This window comes from Esox lucius, chromosome 18 (genome assembly GCF_011004845.1).
Source record: "Esox lucius isolate fEsoLuc1 chromosome 18, fEsoLuc1.pri, whole genome shotgun sequence".
Taxonomy (NCBI): Eukaryota; Metazoa; Chordata; class Actinopteri; order Esociformes; family Esocidae; genus Esox; species Esox lucius.
The window spans coordinates 21,000,163-21,023,757 of record NC_047586.1 but is presented as its reverse complement, the minus strand read 5'-3'; the positions used below and the strand labels follow the sequence as shown (position 1 = coordinate 21,023,757).

Here is a 23,595-nt window from a genome sequence, read left to right as displayed (position 1 = left end):
ACATCTAGTAATCAACAACAATAATTCAATTAAATAAAAAACAAGAGTACAATTAAAATAAAAACTCTGTGAAATACAAAAAAGGGTTTCTTCTCATTTTATTTGACCTGCTAGACAACAGCATTATCAACACAGATAGACTTAATAGTCAAAACACCATTCATACAACCCTCACTGTAAAATCTGCATTATCAACACAGATAGACTTGATAGTCAAAACACCATTCACACAACCCTCACTGTAAAATCTGCATTATCAACACAGATAGACTTGATAGTCAAAACACCATTCACACCACCCTCACTGTAAAATCTGGGGTAACACTCAGCATTCATTTTCAAACACTTTTACAACAAACAATTAGCTTGTTTTAAGATTGAAGGGACCGTAAAACAATTACAGTTCACACAAAAACTTGTAGTGTAAGCTAAAACCACTTTTAGAATTGACAGTTAAAAGGTTTTAAAAATAAACTGTGTGCAGTAAATTTGTCCACAGTGTAGTCCCTACAATTGCTTTAGCTCAATCCTTGATTATTTGCTTCACTGACTGAAATTTCAGTTGTCAATTTTCAGAATTTCATGAAAATGGGCAATTTTAGTCCATAGGATTGGTTGATGATTCCTGTCAGTGTGCTTTTCATTGTGTTTAAACTTAATTCATGTGCATGTTTACTTCAGCAAGTGCCTTCTGGGTATTTTCATCTCAAATCCTGTAGTCCAGTCTCTTCTCCACCGACTTCAGTAGGAGCTCAGAATACTGCTGCAGAAGAGCCAACGTTCTGTCCTCCTCACTTTTGTCCCCGACCCCCCCGCCTGCCACTGCCTCCCCCCCGAGGCCTTCCCTTCCATGTGCAGAGAGGGGTAAGGATTCTAGTTGGGTCTTCACTATAACCAGAGCCTCCGTAAGGACCCTCTCCATCTCCTGCTGCTCTGCACTGACCTCGGACCCCGTCCCATGGCTCTTGACCTGGCTGTAGAGCTCGGTGGTTCTCCTGACGGTGTTGTGAAGCTCCGCTATAGTCAGTCTGCAGGTCTCCATAGTGACAGGAGGCTCTGCTGGAGAAAACGTTAATACATAATCATTGAGCTAAACGGTTTCGTTACACAAACTGACACACACACACACACACACACATACAATGGACAGGACGTACAGATGTAATAAAACACTAAAAAGGCTGAACGTTATGGATGTTGGCATACCTGTATAATAGGGGAAGAATCTGAGTAAGTAAATAAGAGACTCACTCTGTAGTACGAAACAAACAGGCAAAAGGAAAAGACTGACAGCAGAAGGACCTACCTTTCAGACAGCAGTGGCAACAGTATGAAGGGACAGAGGCAGACGAACAGACAGGCCAGAAAGCGCGAGGGCACTTATGATGAAGAGGAGGATGAAGAGGAGGTAGACAGATGGAATGATGGAGAGGAAGAGTGGCGGTAAGAATGATAGAGGAGCGTCGACGTTGATTCCGACCTGGCGGGAGGTCGGAGGTCAAGGTGTAGGCCTGGACAGACACTTGATTCTCCTCGCACGCTGCCTCTTGCTCTGGAACACTAAGAATGGAATGGGTAACATTTGACTGTTTGGAATGGACAATCTGTTAGTGCTGTCTCAAAAGGATTAATCACCAAACATTTTATTACATTTTCTAGCCATAGATAAATGAACAATAGTTTACCTCTCTGAGTTTAAGGTTCCTTCCTGCTTTAAAGGAATTGAGGTAGATGAGACAGACTGAAGCTGGAGGTTACCCAGAAGCCCTTGCATCTGGCCCGTAGTCATGGACAGGCGCTTACTGACAGCTACTGAGATAGAAAACCAGGGGTTGATCAATGCTGTTCTATTATATTAATACCAAATCTGTTTTGGATCTTTAACACCCGGAATGCAAACACATAAAAAACATCACACATTCTTTTATTGGGTTGGGGCAGAAGTAAGCAATTCACTATGGGGTCTACACTGAATTCCTCGCATGTGATAACGATTTGATGATGTCCTAAAATAAACATGGCACTTATAAATAAGTCTGGCTTACCCTGGTGTTGTTTACAGAGGGCTGGGTCTCCCGCGGGGGAAACAGACCAATCAGGTTGAGGTTTGGTCTCCAGGCAGAAGCTACGGCGAGGGCTGAGTGGCTGTTTGCTTGGCAGGGGAATCCGGGAGGGCTGCTGGCTCGGAGGCAACACTGGATTGGGATTGGGCGAGACCGCTGCACACGGTGCAGTAGGGGAGGGGCCGGGGAGAGGACAGGGAGGAGAAGGGGAGGAGAGGGAAGAGGAGCGGGAACAGACAGAGTGGGAGGAGGGAGAACAGGGGGGGGGAGGGGGTTAGGAGGGGGGCTCCGTCCTCCAGCAGACCTCCAGAAGAGCCACTGCTCTTGGGGGCGCTTGTTGCGTTTCCACCCCCTCCACTGTCATCCCCCAGGCCCTGCAGTGTTAGGGGAGCGTCGCAAGACACCAAGACGGGGTGGGGGCCCTCCTCCAGGGATGCAAAGCGACTGGTCTTGGCAGCAGAGCTGGTGGTGGGGCTCATGTAGGTGCAGGGGTTAAGAGGAGAGAGTGGGGAAGAGGGAGAGGGGGTGCAGGAGATGGTTTTGGGAGGGGGGAGGTCGAAGGGGAGGTTTTGGGGTCGAGGACGCATCTCTCTCCCATGATTACTCAAGGGATTGGGGGAACCAGGAGCTAAAAGGGGGAGGGCAGGTGGGGAGGGAAAGGTTAGTCAGTACAGAGACGATGGCTGAAGAAAAGTAAGATGACAGCATTTCGCTGTCCGCAAGACAGAATCAATACTGTGTTGTAATCAAATCTATACATTCAGACAGTCATACTATTTAAGCCATCCATCTTGTTTTGAAATGACTTCCCATCACCTCCAAGATGATGTGGCTTGTGAAGGTGCTAGACTCTGAGACCAGGTTAGTTATCCATGCAGCAGTTGAATGTGCTGTATGTGCTGTACTGAACCTCAGCGGTATTGAGCAACTCACCCTCCGTGGCCAGGTTTTGTACAGACTGAGACTTCTGGAGTTCGGCTGCTCTGTTCATCAGAGCTGGAGCTCTGCCCAGAGGACTTGACATCCTCCACAGGTGAGCCCCGAGAGGCTTCTTCTTCTGGGGTTGGGCACGCAGCACAGGGCCCTTCTCTGGAGCACACACCTCCAGCCTGACACAGGACAATGATACAGATCAGTCAACAAGACTAAATAATTTGTCAATCGACAAATCGCTATAATGGCTTCTATAAAATGCTTTTAACATTCATATAATGTTCATAAGTTATTATATAATATTCTCATTTAAAACTTACTTTGTCCTCTCTGGCACACTCCCAGGAGTTAAAGGCCTCTGTCTGTCCTCATGGCCCTTCCCTAAGCCCCCCTCCATCAGGGGCCTCACCTTGGACACCAAGGGCCTCTGCTCCTTCTCATGGGTCTTGGCAAACAGAGGGATTCTCCTGCAGAGAGAAGGACATCACCTGGTCACCCATTAGACTCCTGCAGTCACGGAGGGTGAAAGAAACTAGGCAACAAAAAAGCACAACTTTAAAGTATAAAAGAGGTTTAACAGGTTTGTTTGTGTTGAAGTCTTTAGGATCTGTGGTCTGTCCCCTTACCTGTTGTTTGAGCTCCTGGCCAGGAACTGTGCGGACATACTGGTGCTGGGAGGTCTGCTGTGCTCCGCTAGGGACCAGGATGATTGAAGGCAAATCATCTTAAAGGAGTAGTGCATGCAAAACCTAATTCTCCGGTTTGGTTGATTATATTGCCTCATTTATAGGTTGTATTGACACTGAAACTGTAGAATTTATTAAAATGCCCTTTTGTCTAAAGCCCAGTTCAGATAAATAAGGCTTGCTGAACCTATGCAGCTAGCTAGCAAGACAATCAGAGAGCTAGCTAGCTATTTCTCTTTAAAAAAGGAATTAACCTTGCTAGGAATTCTTTTGGTAAGTCACAGAGTGACTGTTGTTATTGGTGGATATATTTCATGACACTTGTTTAATACAACACCTTGTTTCAAGTTGTAACTTTGTTCTAAAGTTTCATCATGTCCTTGTAAAAATGTACCATTACCAGGAAAACAATCTCAGCAACAATCTCAGCAACTCATATCATCTTGATTTGATTGCATCATCTTAGCCAGCTGTTGTACATATATTTCAAGGTTATTTATGAAATAAACACAATCTGTTAGACAGTGAAGATTTAAAAATAAAATGAACATGTACTTTATACACAGAAGTTTATAAGCAGAATTCTAGCTCCATGTTCACAGTTCAAGTATGTGGCCTTGTTCGTTCTTACCCATGTCGCTGGGCTCAGCCAGGGTTTCAAAATGCTGTCTGAGGAATACCTCGTGGCGACTGTCACCTAGTGGGTCAGAGACTTTTCTTATCGCCTCGTCCATACTAGATATCGCCATCTTCTTCTCCTCCTCCTCCTCATCTTCATCATCTTCATCCTCCAAGTCAGAACTGTCCTCATCTGAGCTTAGAGGCTCTGCTGTCCCATCTGAATCTGTGAGAAGTCGAATGTCAAAAAGCATGTGTGTGCATGTGTGTGTGTGTGTGTGTGTGTGCATGTGTGTGTGTGTATGTGAGAGAGAGAGAGAGAGAGAGAGACTGTGAGTGTATATGTGTTTTATCACCTCCATGTTCCAGGTCAGGAGAAAGACCTCTACTCTGGTAGCCTACAGAACAGGCACTATCTGGACTCTGGTGGTCCTGGCTTTCCGGCTCATGGTTCCCTGGGCCTTGGGGTGTCTCCTTGACCAGGTAATCACTAACAAAGGAAGGGAGAGAATCACATATTGAGCATGAGAAAAGTCCTTGTATGGTGAGTGGCCCCGAGACCCCCCTAGAAGGCACACTCTGTTATTTCAAACAAGAAGGAATGTGATGTCGCATGATCTGTCAGTCTCTCCCCTCTACTGGGAACATTCTGCATTGTAATATTCCACGTTCTAGATTATGCCTTTGATGTGCTGGTCTTCATGCTCGTTGTCACAAGGGGTGGACATAAATGAACGGTGGCAGGGTTTTCGGAGCGAGCTGGGAGTTTGGGATTGTCAGGTGGGCCGTGAACACATATAAAGGGAGACGTGTGTATCTTCCCAAAGGGTGAGTACTTAGTGTATGTGGGTTCACCTGTCCCGTGGACTGTCAGCGTCATCCCTCCCCTCGGGGTAGAGCACACCTCCACCCATCCCTTGGGAGCCCAGGTCAGGGTTAGGGGTCAGCCAGGCAGCGTAGTGGGGTCGAGGTTTACATCTTTTAACCCGCTCCGCTAGTTCATGCTTATACCGGAGAACGGTGGATTGTGTTAAGAACAGAATTCAAAGGAATCTTCCTGTTTACAATCGATTGCCAACCTGTTTAGATGCAGCAGTAACCTTTACACCATCTCTCCTCCTTCTCCTGCTCTAGCTCTATTTCTCTTTCTCATAACCAGTCTGTCTCCCACTTCACTCTGTTCCCACTAAAACAGCTACAAATCCCAGAAAGAAATCAGGAGGGGTAATGGCGATAAGTTGTTCAGAGTGGTTTAAGTCAGGTTTGGGGTTTTAAAGTAGATTTATTTTTAAATCAAAATAGGGTGGGGTTCTTGCCAAAACAATGATGATGTGAACTAATGTTGAATCAAACTCTCCATCTTTCTTCCTTCACACCTTCATCCCTCGTCACCTCTACTCACTGAGGCCCCTTGCAAGCTGGAGGTGCTTCCTGTGTCTCTCTCTCTCTGCCTGGAGTCAGTGCCTTTCTTCTGGGATGGGCCGGTGATGGAGAAGGCCTCCAGCTGTCTCAGATCCAGCATAGACTTCACCATGAGTTCCAGGGAGCCCATCTTACAGGACCAGCGGCGCCGGGGCCGACGGGACTGGTCAGGGGTTATAGGGCTTTCTGGGGCCTGGAGGGGGAAGGGATGCTGATGTTGATAAGAAAGACGGATAAAGAAGAGCAAAAGAAAAAGGGAGTAAAAGAGAACGAATAAAAGAAAGAACGAGAGAGGTGATGAGTGACAGTGAAAGAGAGAAAAAGACAGCGTGTGAGAAAAAGAGGAAATAAAGAAAAAGTAGCATTACCAGTTATTAACAGCAGATGGCAGAATGGAGCAAGCTTTGATAGTGTGTGCATGTGTGTGCGTGCATGCACGTGGGCTTCTTGCATTGATCCACCCGTCATAGAATTCAAATAGAAAACAGGAAGCTATGAACAATCCAACCAACCTTCTTGGATTCCCAGTCCAATCCCTCATCGGAGGCACCTGTAGAATAAAAGAATAAGAACTGAATAGAGTCCCATTGAAGTTAGAAGAAGCCCAAATGATACGATGACTGATCTGCACCTGTGTCTTCATCATGGCTACTTTCCGAGGAGGAGTGCACTGTGATCTGTTCCGGGTCACAGGGGTCGTCCCTTTCCTCTGGCTCCTCCTCCTCATGGTCACTCTCTGATGACATCAGACTCAGAGCCGGGGCACTGTATACGTGACGCCTACATCATACACACAAACCAGGAGACGGTGACGTGTCTGCCCTATCCTACAGGCCACGCCCCCTGTGGAAACCATAACGCGGGAGCTGCCGCGCATCATCCCCGTGTTTACCTAAGTGTGGACATCTTCTGGGGCAGTGGGAGCGGGTTTTGAACCTGAGAAAGACGTTCTCTCATATTGCTGGTCAGCTCTGGAGCCAGGCGCCAAACAAAGATACAGCTGAAATGATTAACAGAGGATGAGAAAGACACATGGACTGACGGATATTCAGACAGAAAAAGAGACAGACAGACTCTCAGAAGACAGACCTGTCCCCAGACACTGAGATGAGGTGTTTGCAGTCGTTGGTGAACTTGATCCCAGTCACTATCTCTGAGAAGAGAAGGAAAAGGAGGGGGGGGGGACTCAGTCAGGTGGTTGGTTGTTTTCCATAACAGAATGAAATGTGTCCTTTATGTCATGGTCTGTTACCAGAGTGCCCAAACATGGTGGCCACACACTCTCCAGAGCGGAAGTCAAAGATGCTGATGTTCTTGTCAGAGCTGCTGGTGGCAATGTACTGACCAGATGGATCCGTTTGCACCTACATGAGCAGAAACAGAACCACGGTTCAGTCTGGATTTCCGCAGTGCAACGGACTCTTTGGCAGTGCAAAGCTGTCCACCATAGTCTAGGTTCTATGCAGCGTTGACTATGCAGCTGGCTGGGGTGTAGCTGGGAGCTCCATTGGGTGATGAAATCGCACGGGCTGGGGGGTGACATGGTCAGCAGGGACCCTTACTATCACTCTACACAATTATATAAAGAGCCACTGTCTTGTAATAAGGGGTTTTCCAGTGTACTCAAACTGGTTTGGTAGGTTTTAAGCCCCCACAACATTTACACCTGGCAGGATGTGGTATCGCCAAGCAGATGTCTGGACAAATGTGGGGCTGAATTCCATTTCAGTTCTAGACAACTCAGGAAGCAAACCAACATTTCAATTCGCTCCAGTGCTTTTAAATAAACTTTTTGAATATGAGTTAGTTCACTTTCTGAATTCACTACAACTCTGGTATGAACATCGGTAGAGACAATTGAAATACAGGGCATTTATTTAAATGTGTTTATTTGAAATCAACTAGCAAAGCAGAAACACAGAGGAAGCTTTCTTAGGGGGAGTTGTTTTTGCGAGTTGAATGATACCAAACCTTAAGGAGGCTGCCGTCCTCAGTCAGTGAACCTTTGTAGAGCTTCTTCTGTTTCCCAGTGCTGATATTAAATATCCTGATGCATCGGTCCTGGCAGCCTACAGCAGCATACTTACAGCTGGGGTCTACATCCATGTCATAAAGAGTGGTCTTCCTCACCACGTGGTGAGAACGCCTGAACTCTAGACTCCTGTCTGACTGAGGGGAAGAAAACATCAAAACTCTGGATCAGAACGATCCAGACACCGTGTTCCCTCAACTCTCTGTATCTGCAAGTAGTACAGCTAAAGTCATGTTTACAAGAGAGACCTTAATGGATATATTTTTTAAACTAATAAAAAGGAGACAGTGGCCTGTTTACTGGGCCCGAGGGGATCTTCTTCTGAGTTGAATATGGTAGACACTTGGAAAAAGCAAAGAGCTTGTAAATTGATAGAATGGAGAGCCATGCCAGAAAGAGCAGATGTCAGAGCGAGAGGTCAGTGTTTTTTCCCAAAATGGTCACTCAAAGTAGTTTTACTGGAAAGGTTTCAGCAGAAAGCTAACAAGAGGATTTTAGGACTAGAACTGGAACTAAAGCTGTCCCTGTGATAGACTCTCATGTCACTTAATAGGGGTTTCATTTTCTATATCGTGTTGTTTATGAGGCAAGGAAAACCACAGGACAGTTCCAATAATCCGCCCAATCTGCAGGACCTGAGCTCAAGGGAATTAATGGAGCATACTATTTTCCATTATGTGCCATTTAAATCATTATTATTTTTTTAGATGGTAGATCAGCTTGGCAATTATAGATCACCACAGAAGATTTATGTCATCATTTTTAATGTAATTTTTATTTTACTTTACCTGGGTTTTGAATATCTTACCCTGTGAGCCGTACGGAAATAGATGCTCTTGTCCGCTCCACAGCTGATCATCTTCACCTTGCTGTCATTGGCTGAGGACAGGAGAGGTCATGAAAACACTCACTCATCTTTGACTCACGACCAGGATTTGACGGTACACACGCATCTCCTCCAGTCAAAACCTTACTAACGTTCTCCACCAGTGTTGGCGTAACAACTGCCTTTTCTTTCTCATGTGGTGAGGTCACTCACCAGCAAATCGGACAGCCGTGATAGATGAAGAGTGTTCGTCCAGGGTCTGGACTAGGCCGTAGTCTTTGTCAGCATCCAGGACATGGATCAGACGGTCGCGGCTAGCGGTGGCTAACATCTTCAGACCGGTCTCTGGTTTGGAGTATTCCAGACATAGGATCTCTGCGTCATGAGCCACCACCTTCTGAATCTCTGCCATACTGCTAAGGTCATGAACCCTGTACGACATACAGTACATACAAACAGAAGGTACTCTGGGTTATAACTGTGTTATATACGACTAACATCCAGTTACATATGGTAACATATAGTGCATTTCTACTGAGGTACTCAAAACGCTTCATCCCTCATCCGCCACCACTGTGGAGCTCCCAACTAAGTGACACAGGGCACATTTTTGACCCACATCACCGACACATAAGAAAATTCATTCCATCCCAACTCTATCACTATTTCCACTGTCGTCCCCATTCATCCCCGTCCAATCCAAATCAATCGGGTTCTCTACCTCAGCGTCCCGTTACGGTCTCCAGACGCCAGGTGTTTTCCATCAGGGCTGACAGAGATGGTCCTGATGCCGGTCCTGGTCTCTGCATTCTGTCCCTCAGCCTTCTCTGTGCTCACGGACGCACTCCCCTCTGTATCCACTAGGGCGGTGGTGTTTCCATCGATATAGATCACCTTCAACAGTTCCTGAGGGAGAGAGAGGATGAACAAGGAAATGTTGGATGAGCGGAAGGATGAACGGAGTACAGCGGCGATGGAGGAAGATGCCTGCCACATAGCTAATACATCAAGATGTTTGGCCGTTTATCGTGACATAAAACAACTTTTCACAGGAGGAACTGGCCTGGGATCTACCAGACTCCACTGTTAGATATAGGACACACCTTACTGAGAACATTCTGGATGTGATAGTGTCTCTGCCCATCTGTGCTCCACAGTCTGATGGTGTTGTCAGCAGAACAACTGAGAAACACACCAGAAGACAGGCCAGACTCTGGGAGTTCTAATACTTCTGGGAACATCTGGAGAACAGCATGAAGGACACAGTGGAGCGGTTCAGTATAAGGTACACACAGCTTGTATAGAACTTCCCTTAACAACAAAACATCTCAAATACAATCAGCACTCAAATATTATATGTGAAATACGGTATTATGCTGATGCTGAGTTTCATACTTGCAGGTCCCAGACACAGGAGGCGTGGTAGAGGGCAGAGTGGACCTTGCCCACCCTGCGGAGGTCTCTGACATCCCAAACATACAGGCTGTGGTCGTTATACACGCAGCTCAACCAATGACTGACCGGGTCATAGGTCACCGCCACAGAGTCAGGGTAGCGGGCGTCCATCTTGTTGGAGAACAGGTGGCTGATTAGATTAGATTAGATTAAACTTTATTTTCATTGGACAGTACAAGTACAGTACAACGAAATGCAGTTAGCATCTAACCAGAAGTGCAAATAGAGGAGGGCAGAAAAGTATTAAGTATAATGTATGTTACAGGTGGGATGTATAGATGTGCAATGAAGGCGAATGAAGGTGCATGTGCAACTGAAATGCAGGGATAGCAGCAATGAGGTTCCTGTGATAGACATGTACATGTAGCAAGGCGGTCTCAGAATCCAGGAGTACAAGGAGAGTAGCGCAACAAGATCCCTGAGAGGCAGTACTAAGAGGTGGGTGGGTGGGTGTGGTTAGTGTTGGGTACAGAGTTACAATAGATGGAAAGAAACTGTTCCTGGGCCTGCTGGTGAGGAAACAAAGAGACCTTTACCGCCTGCCTGGTGGTAGGAGGGCAAACAGTTTGGGGCATGGATGTGAAGGTTCCCTGATGATGCTATCCAGGCACCGCTTGCACTGGAGGTCTACGGTGGTTGGGAGCTGGGCCGGTTTTCATTACCTGTTGCTCTCGATTGTGCAGTGGTAAAAGTTCACAAGGATCTTGGAAGATAGTTTGGACTTCTTCAGCCTCCTCATAAAGTACAGGCTTTTTGACCTGGGTTGAGGTGTTGAGGGTCCAGTAGAGGTCCTCAGAGATGTGGACACCCTGGAATTTGAAGCTGGACGTTACTGCAGCCTTTAGACTTACTGCAGAGCTCCTTGGTTTTCTTTGCATTGAGGGCCAGGTTGTTGTGAGCGTACCATGCCACCAGGCACTTGACCTCCTCCCTGCAGGCTGACTCGTCATTGTCCCTGATCAGGCCTACCACCGTGGTGTTGTCTGCAAACTCTACGATGATGTTGGAGCTGTGTACAGGAACGCAGTCGTGGGTGAAGAAGGAGTATAGGAGGGGGCTCAGCACACAGCCTTGTGGAACACCAGTGTTCAGGGTCAGGGTGGAGGAGGTGAAGTTGTCTAACCTAACAGACTGGGGTCTGTTGGTTCGGAAATCCAAAGTCCAGATGCAGAGAGAGGGGCTGATCCCTTAGTCATGGAGTTTGTTGTCCAGCCTAGAGGGGATGACCGTGTTGAATCCTGAGCTAAAGTCTATGAACAACAGTCTTACATAGGTGTTGGTTTTGTCCAAGTAGGTCAGGGCAGAGTGTAAAGCTATGGAGATGGCGTCCTCTATAGACCTGATCGACTGGTAGGCAAACCGCTAGGGGTCTAGTGTTGGGAGGAGGCAGGACTTAAGGTGGGCCAGGACCAGTTTTTCGAAGCACTTCATTATCGTGGGGGTGAGTGCAACAGGTCATCATTCAGGCTAGATCCAGTTGATTGCTTCAGGGCACTGTCCCAATGGTTGCAGTGGGGACAACCGCCTGGGCCAATGACAAGTTGAAAATGTCAGTAAAGACCAGCACGTGTTCTGAGCACACGCCCGGGGTCGCCATCAGGACCAGCAGCCTTGCACGCATTCACCCTGCTCAGTGCAGACCACACATCTGCAGTGGATAGTCTGAGTGGGGGGTCGTCTGGGGGGAGCTCAGCTTTAATGGCTGGATCTTTGTTGTCCCTGTCGAAGCTAGGGCAGAACCTGTTTAACTCATCTGTAATGGAGACATCGCTGGCTGCGGGGGTGGGGTTCTCTGGCCGGTAGACAGTGATGGCTTGGATGCCCTGCCACATGCATCGGGGTTCCGAGTTGAAGTGGTCATGTTTAGCCATCTTGATGCCCCTTTTCAGGTCGGCTCTGGATGAGCTGTAGGCCTCCGCATCGCCGGATCTGAACGCAGCAACGCGCGCCTTCAGCTGTTGTCAGACCTCTCTGTTCATCGAGGCTTCTGGTTGGGGAAGGTCTTCATTAGTTTATGGGTGGTGACATTGTTGATGCAGATGTTGATGTAATCCAGAACGGAAGAAACACGTGTTTCAATGTCCGTATGGGAGACAAGGCTGTCTTGAGTGGCAAACAATCTCCAGTCTGTGTGTTGAAACTGGTGCATTAGCAGTGAGTCTGACCCCTTTGGCCACATTTTGACTGTCCTCACTGATGGTTTCACACATTTAATGAGGTGTAAATACTACGGGAGTAGGAACAGTGAAAGGTGATCCGACTGTCCCAGGTGGGGGAGGGGAATGGCTTTGTAGGCCTCTGGAATGTTTGTGTACACGTGTATTGTCTATATAGTGTATTGTCTCCTCTGGTGGGGTAGGAGACATTTTGGTAGAATTTGGAAAAAACAGTTTTCAGATTTAAATGGTTGAAATCCCCTGAAACAATAAAAGCACCATCCAAAGGTACAGTCTGCTGTTTGCTAATAGGAGCCTGCAGTTCTTCCATTGCTAGTTTAGCATTAGCATCTGGAGGTATGTAGGCTGCAGTAACAACAATGGATGTGAACTGACTTAATCATCAGGTACTCCAGATGGTTTGAGCAGTGACTCCCGGTTATGTTAATGTCTGTACACCATTCTTTGTTTACATGATGGGGGTAAGGTAGGAATGTGTGACTAATGTTAAAGTAACTGCCCGGTTAAAATCTTCCTTTTGTTTTCTGCTAAATCATACCCAAAAATGGTTGACTCCTATGCCTGTATTTGCGCCAAATATTAATACAGAAGAGAAAAAACCCTGGAACAAAAGAAACTACTTAAAACTTTTCTCTAGGGGACCGTTTCAAAATTCCATAGGGGATGAAGTCATACACCCAAAGGAGTACATTATATACTGTACACCAGGCTATTCAGATACGCCAACACCACTCCAACATAGAAAAGCTGCATTTGAAAATAATTAAAAACATATTTCAGATATTGTAAGGAATTATAGAAATATGGAAATCCTAGGTAATTGTTTTAATGCATGGTGTTCCAGGAGTAACCTGGTTCATCTCATTATGTAGTGTGGTATTATCATACCTGTGAGAACAATAAAAAGAGATTAAGTTCAGGGTCAGGGTTAAGTTTAGATTTAGGGCCAACGTTTGGTTTTTGGGGTTAAAACAATACTTTTCTTGGAATTTTGATCCCCAAAAAGTCCTCACAAGTATAGTAAAAGTTACACGCATGGGTGCGAATGTGTGTCATACCTGGCCTGTGTAACCGCGGAAACGTCAGTTCCGAGGGGGTGGGGTCGTGGCAGGGTACAGATGAACCGCATGTCGGCAGGACTGAAGGCTCTCACTATCCCATCCCCGCAGCCACAGAAGATCAGCTCTTCTGACACACACAGGGATCTGGCCACCCTGGTCTATGGGGAGTGGAGATCAATCAGTCTGCAGTTACCATTTTTTTTATCATTAACGAGGAACATGGAGATGCTGCTCTGACAAGCAGGTTGACTTTGGCCAAGTCGAGAGGATCACAGCTGCGATGTATCGTTGGTTAGTCGATTGACTCGTCTGTCATACTGAGTTGTTATTTGTAATGTGAATGATCAGTCAGCTGGTCTGCTGTCATTTCGATCTTCGCCATTCTGTCCACAAGTGGTTTTAAGTGACCCAAAAATACACCTTGGAGCAGCTCAGCAGTTTCCAGTAAATACAACCGAATTGCAGTGCCTGCTAAAGAACACAAATGTGTTCAAAAGGGGAAACAGATCTGAATAACGACCCCATCTAATGTCCGTCTAAAGTTTTAATGTTGGCAGTCTACAGACGACAGGAAATGATGCAAGGAACCAAAGATCCAGTTAGAAAGGACGTGTGCCCCCGGCAGGGCTGTGGCAGTGTTCCAAACACACTGACGTCTTCGTCTTTGACCCTACTCTCTCTCTGTTGCTTAGCGCTGCCAGGAGACATGCAGACTTGACAGTCACTACAGTCCACACCCCTGACACACCGCAGACACATGTCATTGGTCACTGTAATTCACAAACTCCCTCCCTCCCGTAGGCCCAACCCTCTGTCAATCACTCACCCATATAAGGACCGCTCTGACTCTGATAGTCACTCACCTGTTCTCCTAGCCATCTGTCAGTCACCCAACCATAGGCCCGTGCATCGGTCATCCATTCCCCTATAGGCCCACCCATCAGTCAGTTACTCACCCGTGGGTCCAACCCTCTCCTCTGTCAGTCACACGCCCATAGGCCCATACATTTGTCATTCACTCACCCGTAGGTCCACCCACTTGTCCAACATCCTCTTGCTGTTGAACTCACACAGCAGGCCGGAGGAGGTGATGCAGAAGGTGCTGTCGGCCTTGGAGCCACGCCCACACGCCAGGTCACAGAAGAAGTTGTTCCTGAGCTCCCCCAACAGCCCAGAGCGTCCCAGAAGGGGGACTGGAGCACTGGCCTGAGGAAAGAAAACAGCAGTTACCAAAGCTCGCCAGAAGTATCAAAAGCATTATTGTTAGTCTGCACAAAATCAATGGCATTCAGCCTGCACTGAAAAACTGAGACAACAAGAAAGTACCTTGTTGGATTTAGAACGATCCAGGTACCAGAACTTGACGTGTCTGTTTCCTGCTGTCACAAAGTAGGAGCTGTCCTCTGAGAAGTCCACGGCTGTCACTTTACTGGACACCTTGTTTGCAGCAACTACCGTGTTTTTCTGCAACCAACAACCCAAAACACAAACAGTCAAGCGGGAGGGTAGATACTATAAGCTAAGGAAAATGTCCCAAAGGGCAAACGGGAAATGTTTTTGTTGATAGGTTGACAGGTGATGCCAGGGTACCTTCCATGCCCAAACGTGGACCATCATGTCGTGCTGGTAGCCAACACTGACTATGTATTTACTGTCAGGGGAGAAGGCCACGCACGACACGCCATACTTGTGTTGTTGAAGTTCGGCCACCTGCCGACGCTCACACACCTCCCAAACACGCACCGCCGGAAGGTGACCGGACTGAATGTGGGCATGGGTGGGGAGAGGGGGAAGAAAGTCACGGTGAGACATGACAAGCCGGGTCAGCCTGCCATAGTTCAGGCTCTGTCTGAACTATGTCACACTGTCACAGGTCAAGAGGTTGTTATTGTGTCAGTGTTTGTGTGTCTGTGTGATTCTCGTCTATGTGTACCTGAAGTCCCCACACAGAGAGTAAAACCTGAAAAATTGCTGCCCACAACATTTTTGGGCCTTATGAAATCAGATTTTCGGCCCAGGGGTTATGTTCAGGGAAAACGCACAATGGGCATAGTGTCAGAATTAACATTAAGCACGTTTTAAGCATTGCTGGTTAGGTTTAGGGCAGTGTTTCCCAATCCTGGTCCCAGTTCCTGTGCCTTCATGAACTCACCCCAGACTCATTCATTGTCTTGTCTCCAATAATCACGCAAACCAGGTCCCAATCATCCCATCAGTAAGTGTTTAAATGTATCTCCTCTGCTCCCCCCAGTTGACATAATCAACCTATCAGCAAATCATTCATTTGGATCAGGTGTGTGAGTGCTTGGGCAAAAACAAAACCGTGCCCCCCTTTGGCTCCCGAGGACCAGGATTGGGAGACACTGGTTTAGGGTGAGGTTATGTTTAGAACAAGTAGTAGGGAATATGTTAGGTTTAGGTTTTAGGTCTGCAATAGGATGAAAAAAAGTGTGTGTGTGTCTGAGACTGTGCGAGAGTGTTAGCATGTGCATATTTGTGTATTTGGGTGTTTGTTATCAGAGATATCCCTAACTTAATCTCTTGACACATGCCACTGATCCTTTTCTGTAACACATGCTTCCGTTATCTCTGAAAAACTGAAGTACAATTTCAAGGAAGTTGGTCAGCCATGCGACTGCTTCCACAGTAAGTGACTCAAACCTCAGCTACATTCTGCTCTTCATCCATGACCCTAAAAGAAAAATACTTTTAGGAACCATTCCCCCTGACTCTGCATTCAATTGAGAAACCCTAATAATAACAAACAGCAGTTCTACGGGCAGGGATCTTGGTACTTTGACCCCTGCTGCTATGGCAACTCTGGAATGCTCCCCCACTTACAGGCAGAGGGATTTATTCGGCTCTGATTGGCTAGAGAGGATTAGCGAATATAACAGTACCAAGCCTCCTGAGCCAGTATAGAGAATGAACACTGCCGCACATACAGTACAACAGGGAGATATTCAATCAAATGATGATTGAAATCAAAATCAACATTTGAGAAGGTAGAGTTAAAGACAGAGAAGGCGAACTCACCTCTCCTGTGACAAGATACTTGCCATCTGGGGAGAAGGACAGAGCTGTGATTGTCTTCCTGCGAAAACAGATGGAAGAGAATACCGTGTTTACAGTCACACCTCAGTCAGGGGATGATTAGGAGATCAGTGGAGGATGATGAGGGGATAAGCTGCGGACGAAGAGGGGACGGTAGTGTTAGCGTGCGATGTGTCACCTGGAGGTATTGAGGATGTGGTGCTGTCTGTTCTTCCTGGGGTTCAACAGGACGACCACACATCTGTAGGTCAGGAGGAACACACACAGGAATTACTAATGTAATTACTACTACGATACTGTAATTACATTGTTTCCATTCATTGCAATTCAGTGTCTTTACTAGGCTCCTTATCTGCAGCTTGGTAATACGTTGTTATAAAACGATTATATAACTTAACTGCAACTTCCAGAAGGTACTGGTAAATGTGTCAGAGACTGTGGCTCTGACCGAACACTGCACTGGTAAGATGAAGTGTATAACCTGTGGAAACTGAGCTGCCACCAAGGCGACGGAGACAGAACCTGAACCTGCATGAGTGTGTAAACTTGAGTGTGTAAAACTGTAAACATTATGGGTTACATTGTAAGACTGCTTAATTGGCTACACCTTGCCAGGGACTGGGGGCGGTAGGCCAATGTGCCGGGTGTTTACGGTTCTGATTGGTGCCAAATGCCACCTTCTATTTTTTGGTGTCGTGTCACTATGCTAAAACTTCTAAACCCTATTTGAAACCCTGTTCCTGTGAATGAACTGGATCAACTGATCAGGGTATTTTAATGTTTAACATATATTTGAGCCTTCCCCCATGGGGCCCGGCCGGGCTCAGCCCGAACGGGTGACGTGGGGCCGCCCTCCCGTGGGCTCACCACCCACAGGAGGGACCATAAGGGGCCGGTGCAAAGAGGATCGGGCGGCAGTCGAAGGCAGGGGCCTAGACAACCCGATCTCTGGACACGGAAACTGGCTCTAGGGACGTGGAATGTCACCTCGCTGGCGGGGAAGGAGCCTGAGTTAGTGCGTGAGGTTGAGAGGTTCCGATTAGAGGTAGTCGGGATCACCTCTACGCACGGCTTGGGCTCTGGAACCACACTCCTTGAGAGAGGATGGACTCTTCACCACTCTGGAGTTGCCCATGGTGAGAGGCGGCGGGCTGGTGTGGGTTTGCTCATAGCTCCCCAGCTCTGCCGCCATGTGTTGGAGTTTACCCCGGTGAACGAGAGGGTCGTTTCCCTGCGCCTACGGGTCGGGGATAGGTCTCTCACTGTTGTTTGTGCCTACGGGCCGAACGGCAGTGCAGAGTACCCGACCTTCTTGGAGTCTCTGGGAGGGGTGCTGGAAAGTGCTCCGACTGGGGACTCTATTGTTCTACTGGGGGACTTCAACGCCCACGTGGGCAACGACAGTGACACCTGGAGGGGCGTGATTGGGAGGAACGGCCCCCCTGATCTGAACCCGAGTGGTGTTCAGTTATTGGACTTCTGTGCTAGTCACAGTTTGTCCATAACGAACACCATGTTCAAGCATAAGGGTGTCCATCAGTGCACGTGGCACCAGGACACCCTAGGCCGCAGGTCGATGATTGACTTTGTTGTCGTCTCATCTGACCTGCGGCCGTATGTCTTGGACACTCGGGTGAAGAGAGGGGCGGAGCTGTCAACTGATCACCACCTGGTGGTGAGTTGGATCCGATGGCGGGGGAGGAAGCTGGACAGACTCGGCAGGCCCAAGCGTACTGTAAGGGTCTGCTGGGAACGTCTGGCCGAGTCTCCTGTCAGAGAGATCTTTAACTCCCACCTCCGGCAGAGCTTCGACTGGATCCCGAGGGAGGTTGGAGATATTGAGTCCGAGTGGACCATGTTCTCCACCGCCATTGTCGAAGCGGCCGCTCGGAGCTGTGGCCGTAAGGTCTCCGGTGCCTGTCGAGGCGGCAATCCCCGAACCCGGTGGTGGACACCGGAAGTAAGGGATGCCGTCAAGCTGAAGAAGGAGTCCTATCAGGCCTGGTTGGCTTGTGGGACTCCTGAGGCAGCTGACGGGTACCGACAGGCCAAGCGGGCTGCAGCCCGGGTGGTTGTGGAGGCAAAAACTCGGGCCTGGGAGGAGTTCGGTGAGGCCATGGAGAAGGACTATCGGCTGGCCTCGAAGAGATTCTGGCAAACCATCCGGCGCCTCAGGAGAGGGAAACAGTGCCCTACCAACGCTGTTTACAGTAGAGGTGGGCAGCTGTTGACCTCAACTGAGGATGTCGTTGGGCGGTGGAAGGAGTACTTCGAGGATCTCCTCAATCCCGCTGTCACTTCTTCCATTGAGGAAGCAGAGGATGAGGGCTCAGAGGTGGACTCGTCCATCACCCGGGCTGAAGTCACTGAGGTGGTCAAGAAACTCCTCGGTGGCAAGGCACCGGGGGTGGATGAGATCCGCCCTGAGTACCTCAAGTCTCTGGATGTTGTGGGGCTGTCTTGGTTGACACGCCTGTGCAACATCGCGTGGCGGTCGGGGACAGTGCCTCTGGGATGGCAGACCGGGGTGGTGGTCCCTCTTTTTAAGAAGGGGGACCGGAGGGTGTGTTCCAACTATAGGGGGATCACACTTCTCAGCCTGCCCGGGAAAGTCTATGCCAGGGTTCTGGAGAGGAGAATACGGCCGATAGTAGAACCTCGGATTCAGGAGGAACAGTGTGGTTTTCGTCCGGGCCGTGGAACACTGGACCAGCTCTATACCCTCTACGGGGTGTTGGAGGGTTCATGGGAGTTTGCCCAACCAATCCACATGTGTTTTGTGGATTTGGAGAAGGCATTCGACTGTGTCCCTCGCGGCATCTTGTGGAGGGTGCTTGGGGAATATGGGGTCCTGGGTCCTTTGCTAAGGGCTGTCAGGTCCCTATACAACCAAAGCAGGAGCTTGGTCCGCATTGCCGGCAGTAAGTCAGACTTGTTCCCAGTGCATGTTGGACTCCGGCAGGGCTGCCCTTTGTCACCGGTTCTGTTTGTAATTTTTATGGACAGAATTTCTAGGCGCAGCCAGGGGCCGGAGGGTGTCAGGTTTGGGGACTACACGATTTCGTCTCTGCTCTTTGCAGATGATGTTGTCGTGTTGGCCCCTTCTAACCAGGACCTTCAGCATGCACTGGGACGGTTTGCAGCCGAGTGTGAAGCGGTGGGGATGAAAATCAGTACCTCCAAATCCGAGGCCATGGTCCTCAGTCGGAAAAGGGTGGCTTGCCCACTTCAGGTTGGTGGAGAGTGCCTGCCTCAAGTGGAGGAGTTTAAGTATCTAGGGGTCTTGTTCACGAGTGAGGGAAGGATGGAACGGGAGATTGACAGACGGATCGGTGCAGCTTCTGCAGTAATGCAGTCGATGTATCGGTCTGTCGTGGTGAAGAAAGAGCTGAGCCGCAAGGCGAAGCTCTCGATTTACCAGTCAATCTACGTTCCTACTCTCACCTATGGTCATGAGCTTTGGGTCATGACCGAAAGGACAAGATCCCGGATACAGGCGGCCGAAATGAGTTTTCTCCGCAGGGTGGCTGGGCGATCCCTTAGAGATAGGGTGAGAAGCTCGGTCACCCGGGAGGAGCTCAGAGTAGAGCCACTGCTCCTCCACATCGAGAGGGGTCAGCTGAGGTGGCTTGGGCATCTTTTTCGGATGCCTCCGGAACGCCTTCCTGGGAAGGTGTTCCGGTCCCGTCCCACCGGGAGGAGACCCCGGGGAAGACCTAGGACACGCTGGAGGGACTATGTCTCCCGGCTGGCCTGGGAACGCCTCGGTGTCCCCCCGGAAGAGCTAGAGGAAGTGTCTGGGGAGAGGGAAGTCTGGGCATCCCTGCTTAGACTGCTGCCCCCGCGACCCGGCCCCGGATAAGCGGAAGAAGATGGATGGATGGATGGACATATATTTGCTTTATGTAGCTGATCATTTGCCACATTAACTCATTTTGGCAAACATGGATAAGCACATTGCTTAAACCACCAACCTAACTACTGATTTTATTTAGAACATTGCACTATACTGTATTTGCCACCACCATTAAACAACATTGACTACAAATCAGTGCCGCGCATTTACTGAAGCCAGACAGGTTTCCCTGAAGATACAATACATCTTTTTTAATAGGGTGTGTTGTTAACATGGTAGTAGTAGGCTAGTGTGAGATTGGCCAGGTAACATTAGCCTTGTCTAGGACTATAAAATATAAACCTGTGTAGTCTGTTGTGACAGAGTCAGTCAGTTTTAACAAGTGGGCAACATTAAGAGTATAATGGTATTAGCTTTCAACTAATAGGGTAAAATTAAAAACCTTTCTATACTCATCCACACACTTATTGTACATACAGACTCTCACACGCATCAGCCTACGAACAGCTACATTATATGAAGTAACTTAGCATAGCTTAGCATCATTGGACCAAACGTTTGTTGTGTTGTGATATAAAGAATGTGTCCACAGGATAAATTAGCAGAATAGGTGATGTGAAAATGTTGAAGTTGATCTTGTGATGGAATGGTCGAGGCAGTTCTTCATTATATATTTTTTATTTCAGCCACTGTTTGTGGTTTCAAATCAATATAAGTACAGTAGCTCAGGTTTTTATGTGTCCCAGCATAGTGAGATAGCTCATTTTAAAATAGTTGAAATAATAACAGTACTTTGTTTATAAGTATATTTGAGAGTCACACCCCCTTGTTTTTCCATACTCCAATGGCCGATTAGAAACAGTGGAACAATGTTTGGAATGCCACAGGCCAGGTATACAGACACATTTGGAAGGAGCCACCCTGAGTATTGAACCCTGGTATCTGGCGGAAAGCTGTGTATGGAGTGTTCCTACTGGACCATGACATTTACATGGTGTTTGTTAAGATCCTATTTCATGACTCATTTGTGGGTACCCTTCTGTCATTATCCTCCGCTTCTGCCCCAGATCACACTCCTTTGTTTTATTTTTCTAAACTGTCTAAATACACCCTAAGTCAGCCCAGGTGTTAACTATCCAACAAGGCAGTTTGTTCTGCGTTTGACAGCAATGCTTCTCTTCAGGGTGTGTACCGTCATGAAGTAGAATCCAGCAAATCACAGAGCTTCCAAAGATCCTAAACAGAATCTAACTGCCTGCCATTTAAATCAGTGTGTCCTTATCACTTCCTGCTGTCACCACTGCCTGCCTGGTCACAGCAAGTATGGGGGTGTGAATTAAGACAGGAAATCCCGGCAGTTATGCTGTAACCAGGTCCCTGGATTAATAAGTGTGCCAGGAGTTTAAAATAGAGGTGGTTAAGGAGGATTGGCAAAAAGTATGAACAATCATGGCAGTGAGTCTGAGAACACACACACACACACACACTCGCATGCACAAACGTTTGCGCGCAAGCACATTCGCACACAGCACCCGCCGGCGCAGAGCTAGTCCAAAGACCTAATTCTCTGGTTGTTCCCGACATTGGCCTGATTCATTAAAACATATGCTTTTATGGAAGACGGCCTACTTAGTGCATCTGTTTAGTTCCTGCTTCTGGACAGACCGAGTCAGCAGAAACCCCGAGAAACGCTGATCGTCGACTATGTACTCCGTTCGTCCATCCCTACAGCGTCAGCCCATCCCCCCACCCCCCAGACTCACCCTGCTGGATAGACCACCAGACCAGAGTGGTGGTCACAGGCTAGACCACTGTTGCCAGAGGCTGTGATGCCCAAGACCCTCTCCAGAGTTACCTGCAGGGGGAAACAGAGAGTTCTCAAGTTTTAACCAGACTTAATCCCAAACCTGAACTGAACCCCATCTCCTGACTTGTAATCCCGGTGCACCAGCGGTGATCTAAGAGGATTTGACTGACTGATATGTAATGCATGCAGTAAAAACCAGGATGATTAGGTCTGATGTAATAATTGGCCGTGACTGCTTTAAACTGAAAGAAGCTGAACTAAATCCTTGTTGACGGGGAAAACGACACCTCGCTGGAATGTTTTCGACACAGAATTGGGTCTGTTATCAATATGCGGCGAGAGGAGGCGGATTGATTAGTTAGCATCACGCTGTTTGTGTGTGCCGTTTCTCAGGATTTATTTTGCCAAAATATCACATGATCAGACGGAAGATTCACTGACTCAACCGTTACAATTGAAAAGTATCAGTTCACCACTGAGCAGAGGAAATACGTATATATATGTACATAGCTAAATATAAGTGCCTACACTTTTTCTGCCACAACATTCTTAATTTGTTTTGTTAGCGATGTTCATTTGCCAGAGATTAAACAAACTGAGAAAATATTGTGCACATCCCTTCTATAGCCCCCCCGGTAGGGAAGCAGACCTATAGGCTTGGCATTTCGAACTGTCTGAGAATTTACCACGGATCACCTATTAATGTTCTTTCCTAATATGCAATATTTACTGCTAAGGGGAACATCAGATTAAAAGTAATACACTGGCAGTCTACATGACTCAACTGTCAGTGGAACCTAACCACACAGACAATAGCCTATGTATTTACTAAATACTCACTTCACAGCCCTAGGACAATTTCTTAAGGAATATAGGCTAGCCTTACTTTCTAACATTTAAAATCAGTTAAGTGGTTACACGCAAGGAAGCAACATTTTGTTTCGTGTTTCGAAATATCGCTCTACAGTAACCACAGATAGTAATCATTCACGGAATACATCTCATAAAAGCTGCAGCCACTCACCTTCCCTGCAATGTTTTCCTCGCGATTCCTCCGTAGTTTTACCGATGGGGTACGCAGCATGTTTCTTATTCGACTTTTTATTTTTGAACCGTGTCCGTCGGCTGTCATCTTTATAGTAAAATATCACGATAATTATTGGTAGTTTTTGTGAAAAACTTTGCGATGTTTCAACAATGAAAACCTTTATTTAAAGAGCTCAACTTATAGCCTACTTTTTATAACGGAGTAAACTCAGTCATAGGTTTGTGTACAATTGTAATCTCTTGAGTAGGTTAAAGCACTCTTGAACTACCGTAACGGCCGTAGGCTACTGTAGTCGGTTCTCATTTGGTAACTCTTTATACTGTCTCCAGTAGTGGAACCCCATACTGACGCTGATCTAACAGCAATTTCATTCTCTCGCCGATCAATGCGCTATAGGGACCGCGGCAGAAAACAATTATCCAAAATCACTTAGTGTGTCTTTTCAAAGCTTAAGTAACTACCTAGTTTTTCCAGAGATTTTTTTTTTTAAAGTTAGTTCAAATGTATTTTATGATGTGGGTGTAAACCATCATAAAAAGTAGACTGCTAAACAACGT

At 47.5% G+C, this 23,595-nt stretch overlaps 1 protein-coding gene across 6 annotated transcripts; it reads right to left on the bottom strand.

Moving 5' to 3' along the window:
• Window positions 1-81: 81 nt before the first annotated feature.
• On the bottom strand, window positions 82-23,381 carry LOC105017528 (mitogen-activated protein kinase-binding protein 1). Of its 6 annotated transcripts, none has more exons than XM_029114362.2 (30): window positions 23,015-23,381; window positions 21,947-22,038; window positions 16,506-16,568; window positions 16,310-16,367; window positions 14,864-15,034; window positions 14,600-14,737; window positions 14,297-14,479; window positions 13,271-13,431; window positions 9,976-10,165; window positions 9,684-9,821; window positions 9,302-9,486; window positions 8,794-9,011; window positions 8,563-8,633; window positions 7,694-7,891; window positions 6,975-7,086; window positions 6,812-6,875; window positions 6,615-6,722; window positions 6,354-6,502; window positions 6,235-6,272; window positions 5,703-5,933; window positions 5,156-5,304; window positions 4,657-4,790; window positions 4,314-4,526; window positions 3,623-3,689; window positions 3,317-3,463; window positions 2,997-3,172; window positions 2,046-2,691; window positions 1,686-1,812; window positions 1,307-1,560; window positions 82-1,059 (listed from the first exon to the last, which is right to left on the bottom strand). In XM_029114362.2, exons 1-27 carry the CDS (start codon window positions 23,120-23,122, stop codon window positions 2,126-2,128), a joined length of 4,128 nt encoding a protein of 1,375 aa, XP_028970195.2. In that variant the 5' UTR covers window positions 23,123-23,381; the 3' UTR covers window positions 82-1,059; window positions 1,307-1,560; window positions 1,686-1,812; window positions 2,046-2,125. The 6 variants fall into 6 exon arrangements, with proteins under 6 accessions (XP_028970195.2, XP_028970196.2, XP_010880508.3 ...); XM_029114363.2 differs by having other exon boundaries at window positions 82-1,056; XM_010882206.5 differs by having other exon boundaries at window positions 1,481-1,560.
• Window positions 23,382-23,595: the final 214 nt, after the last annotated feature.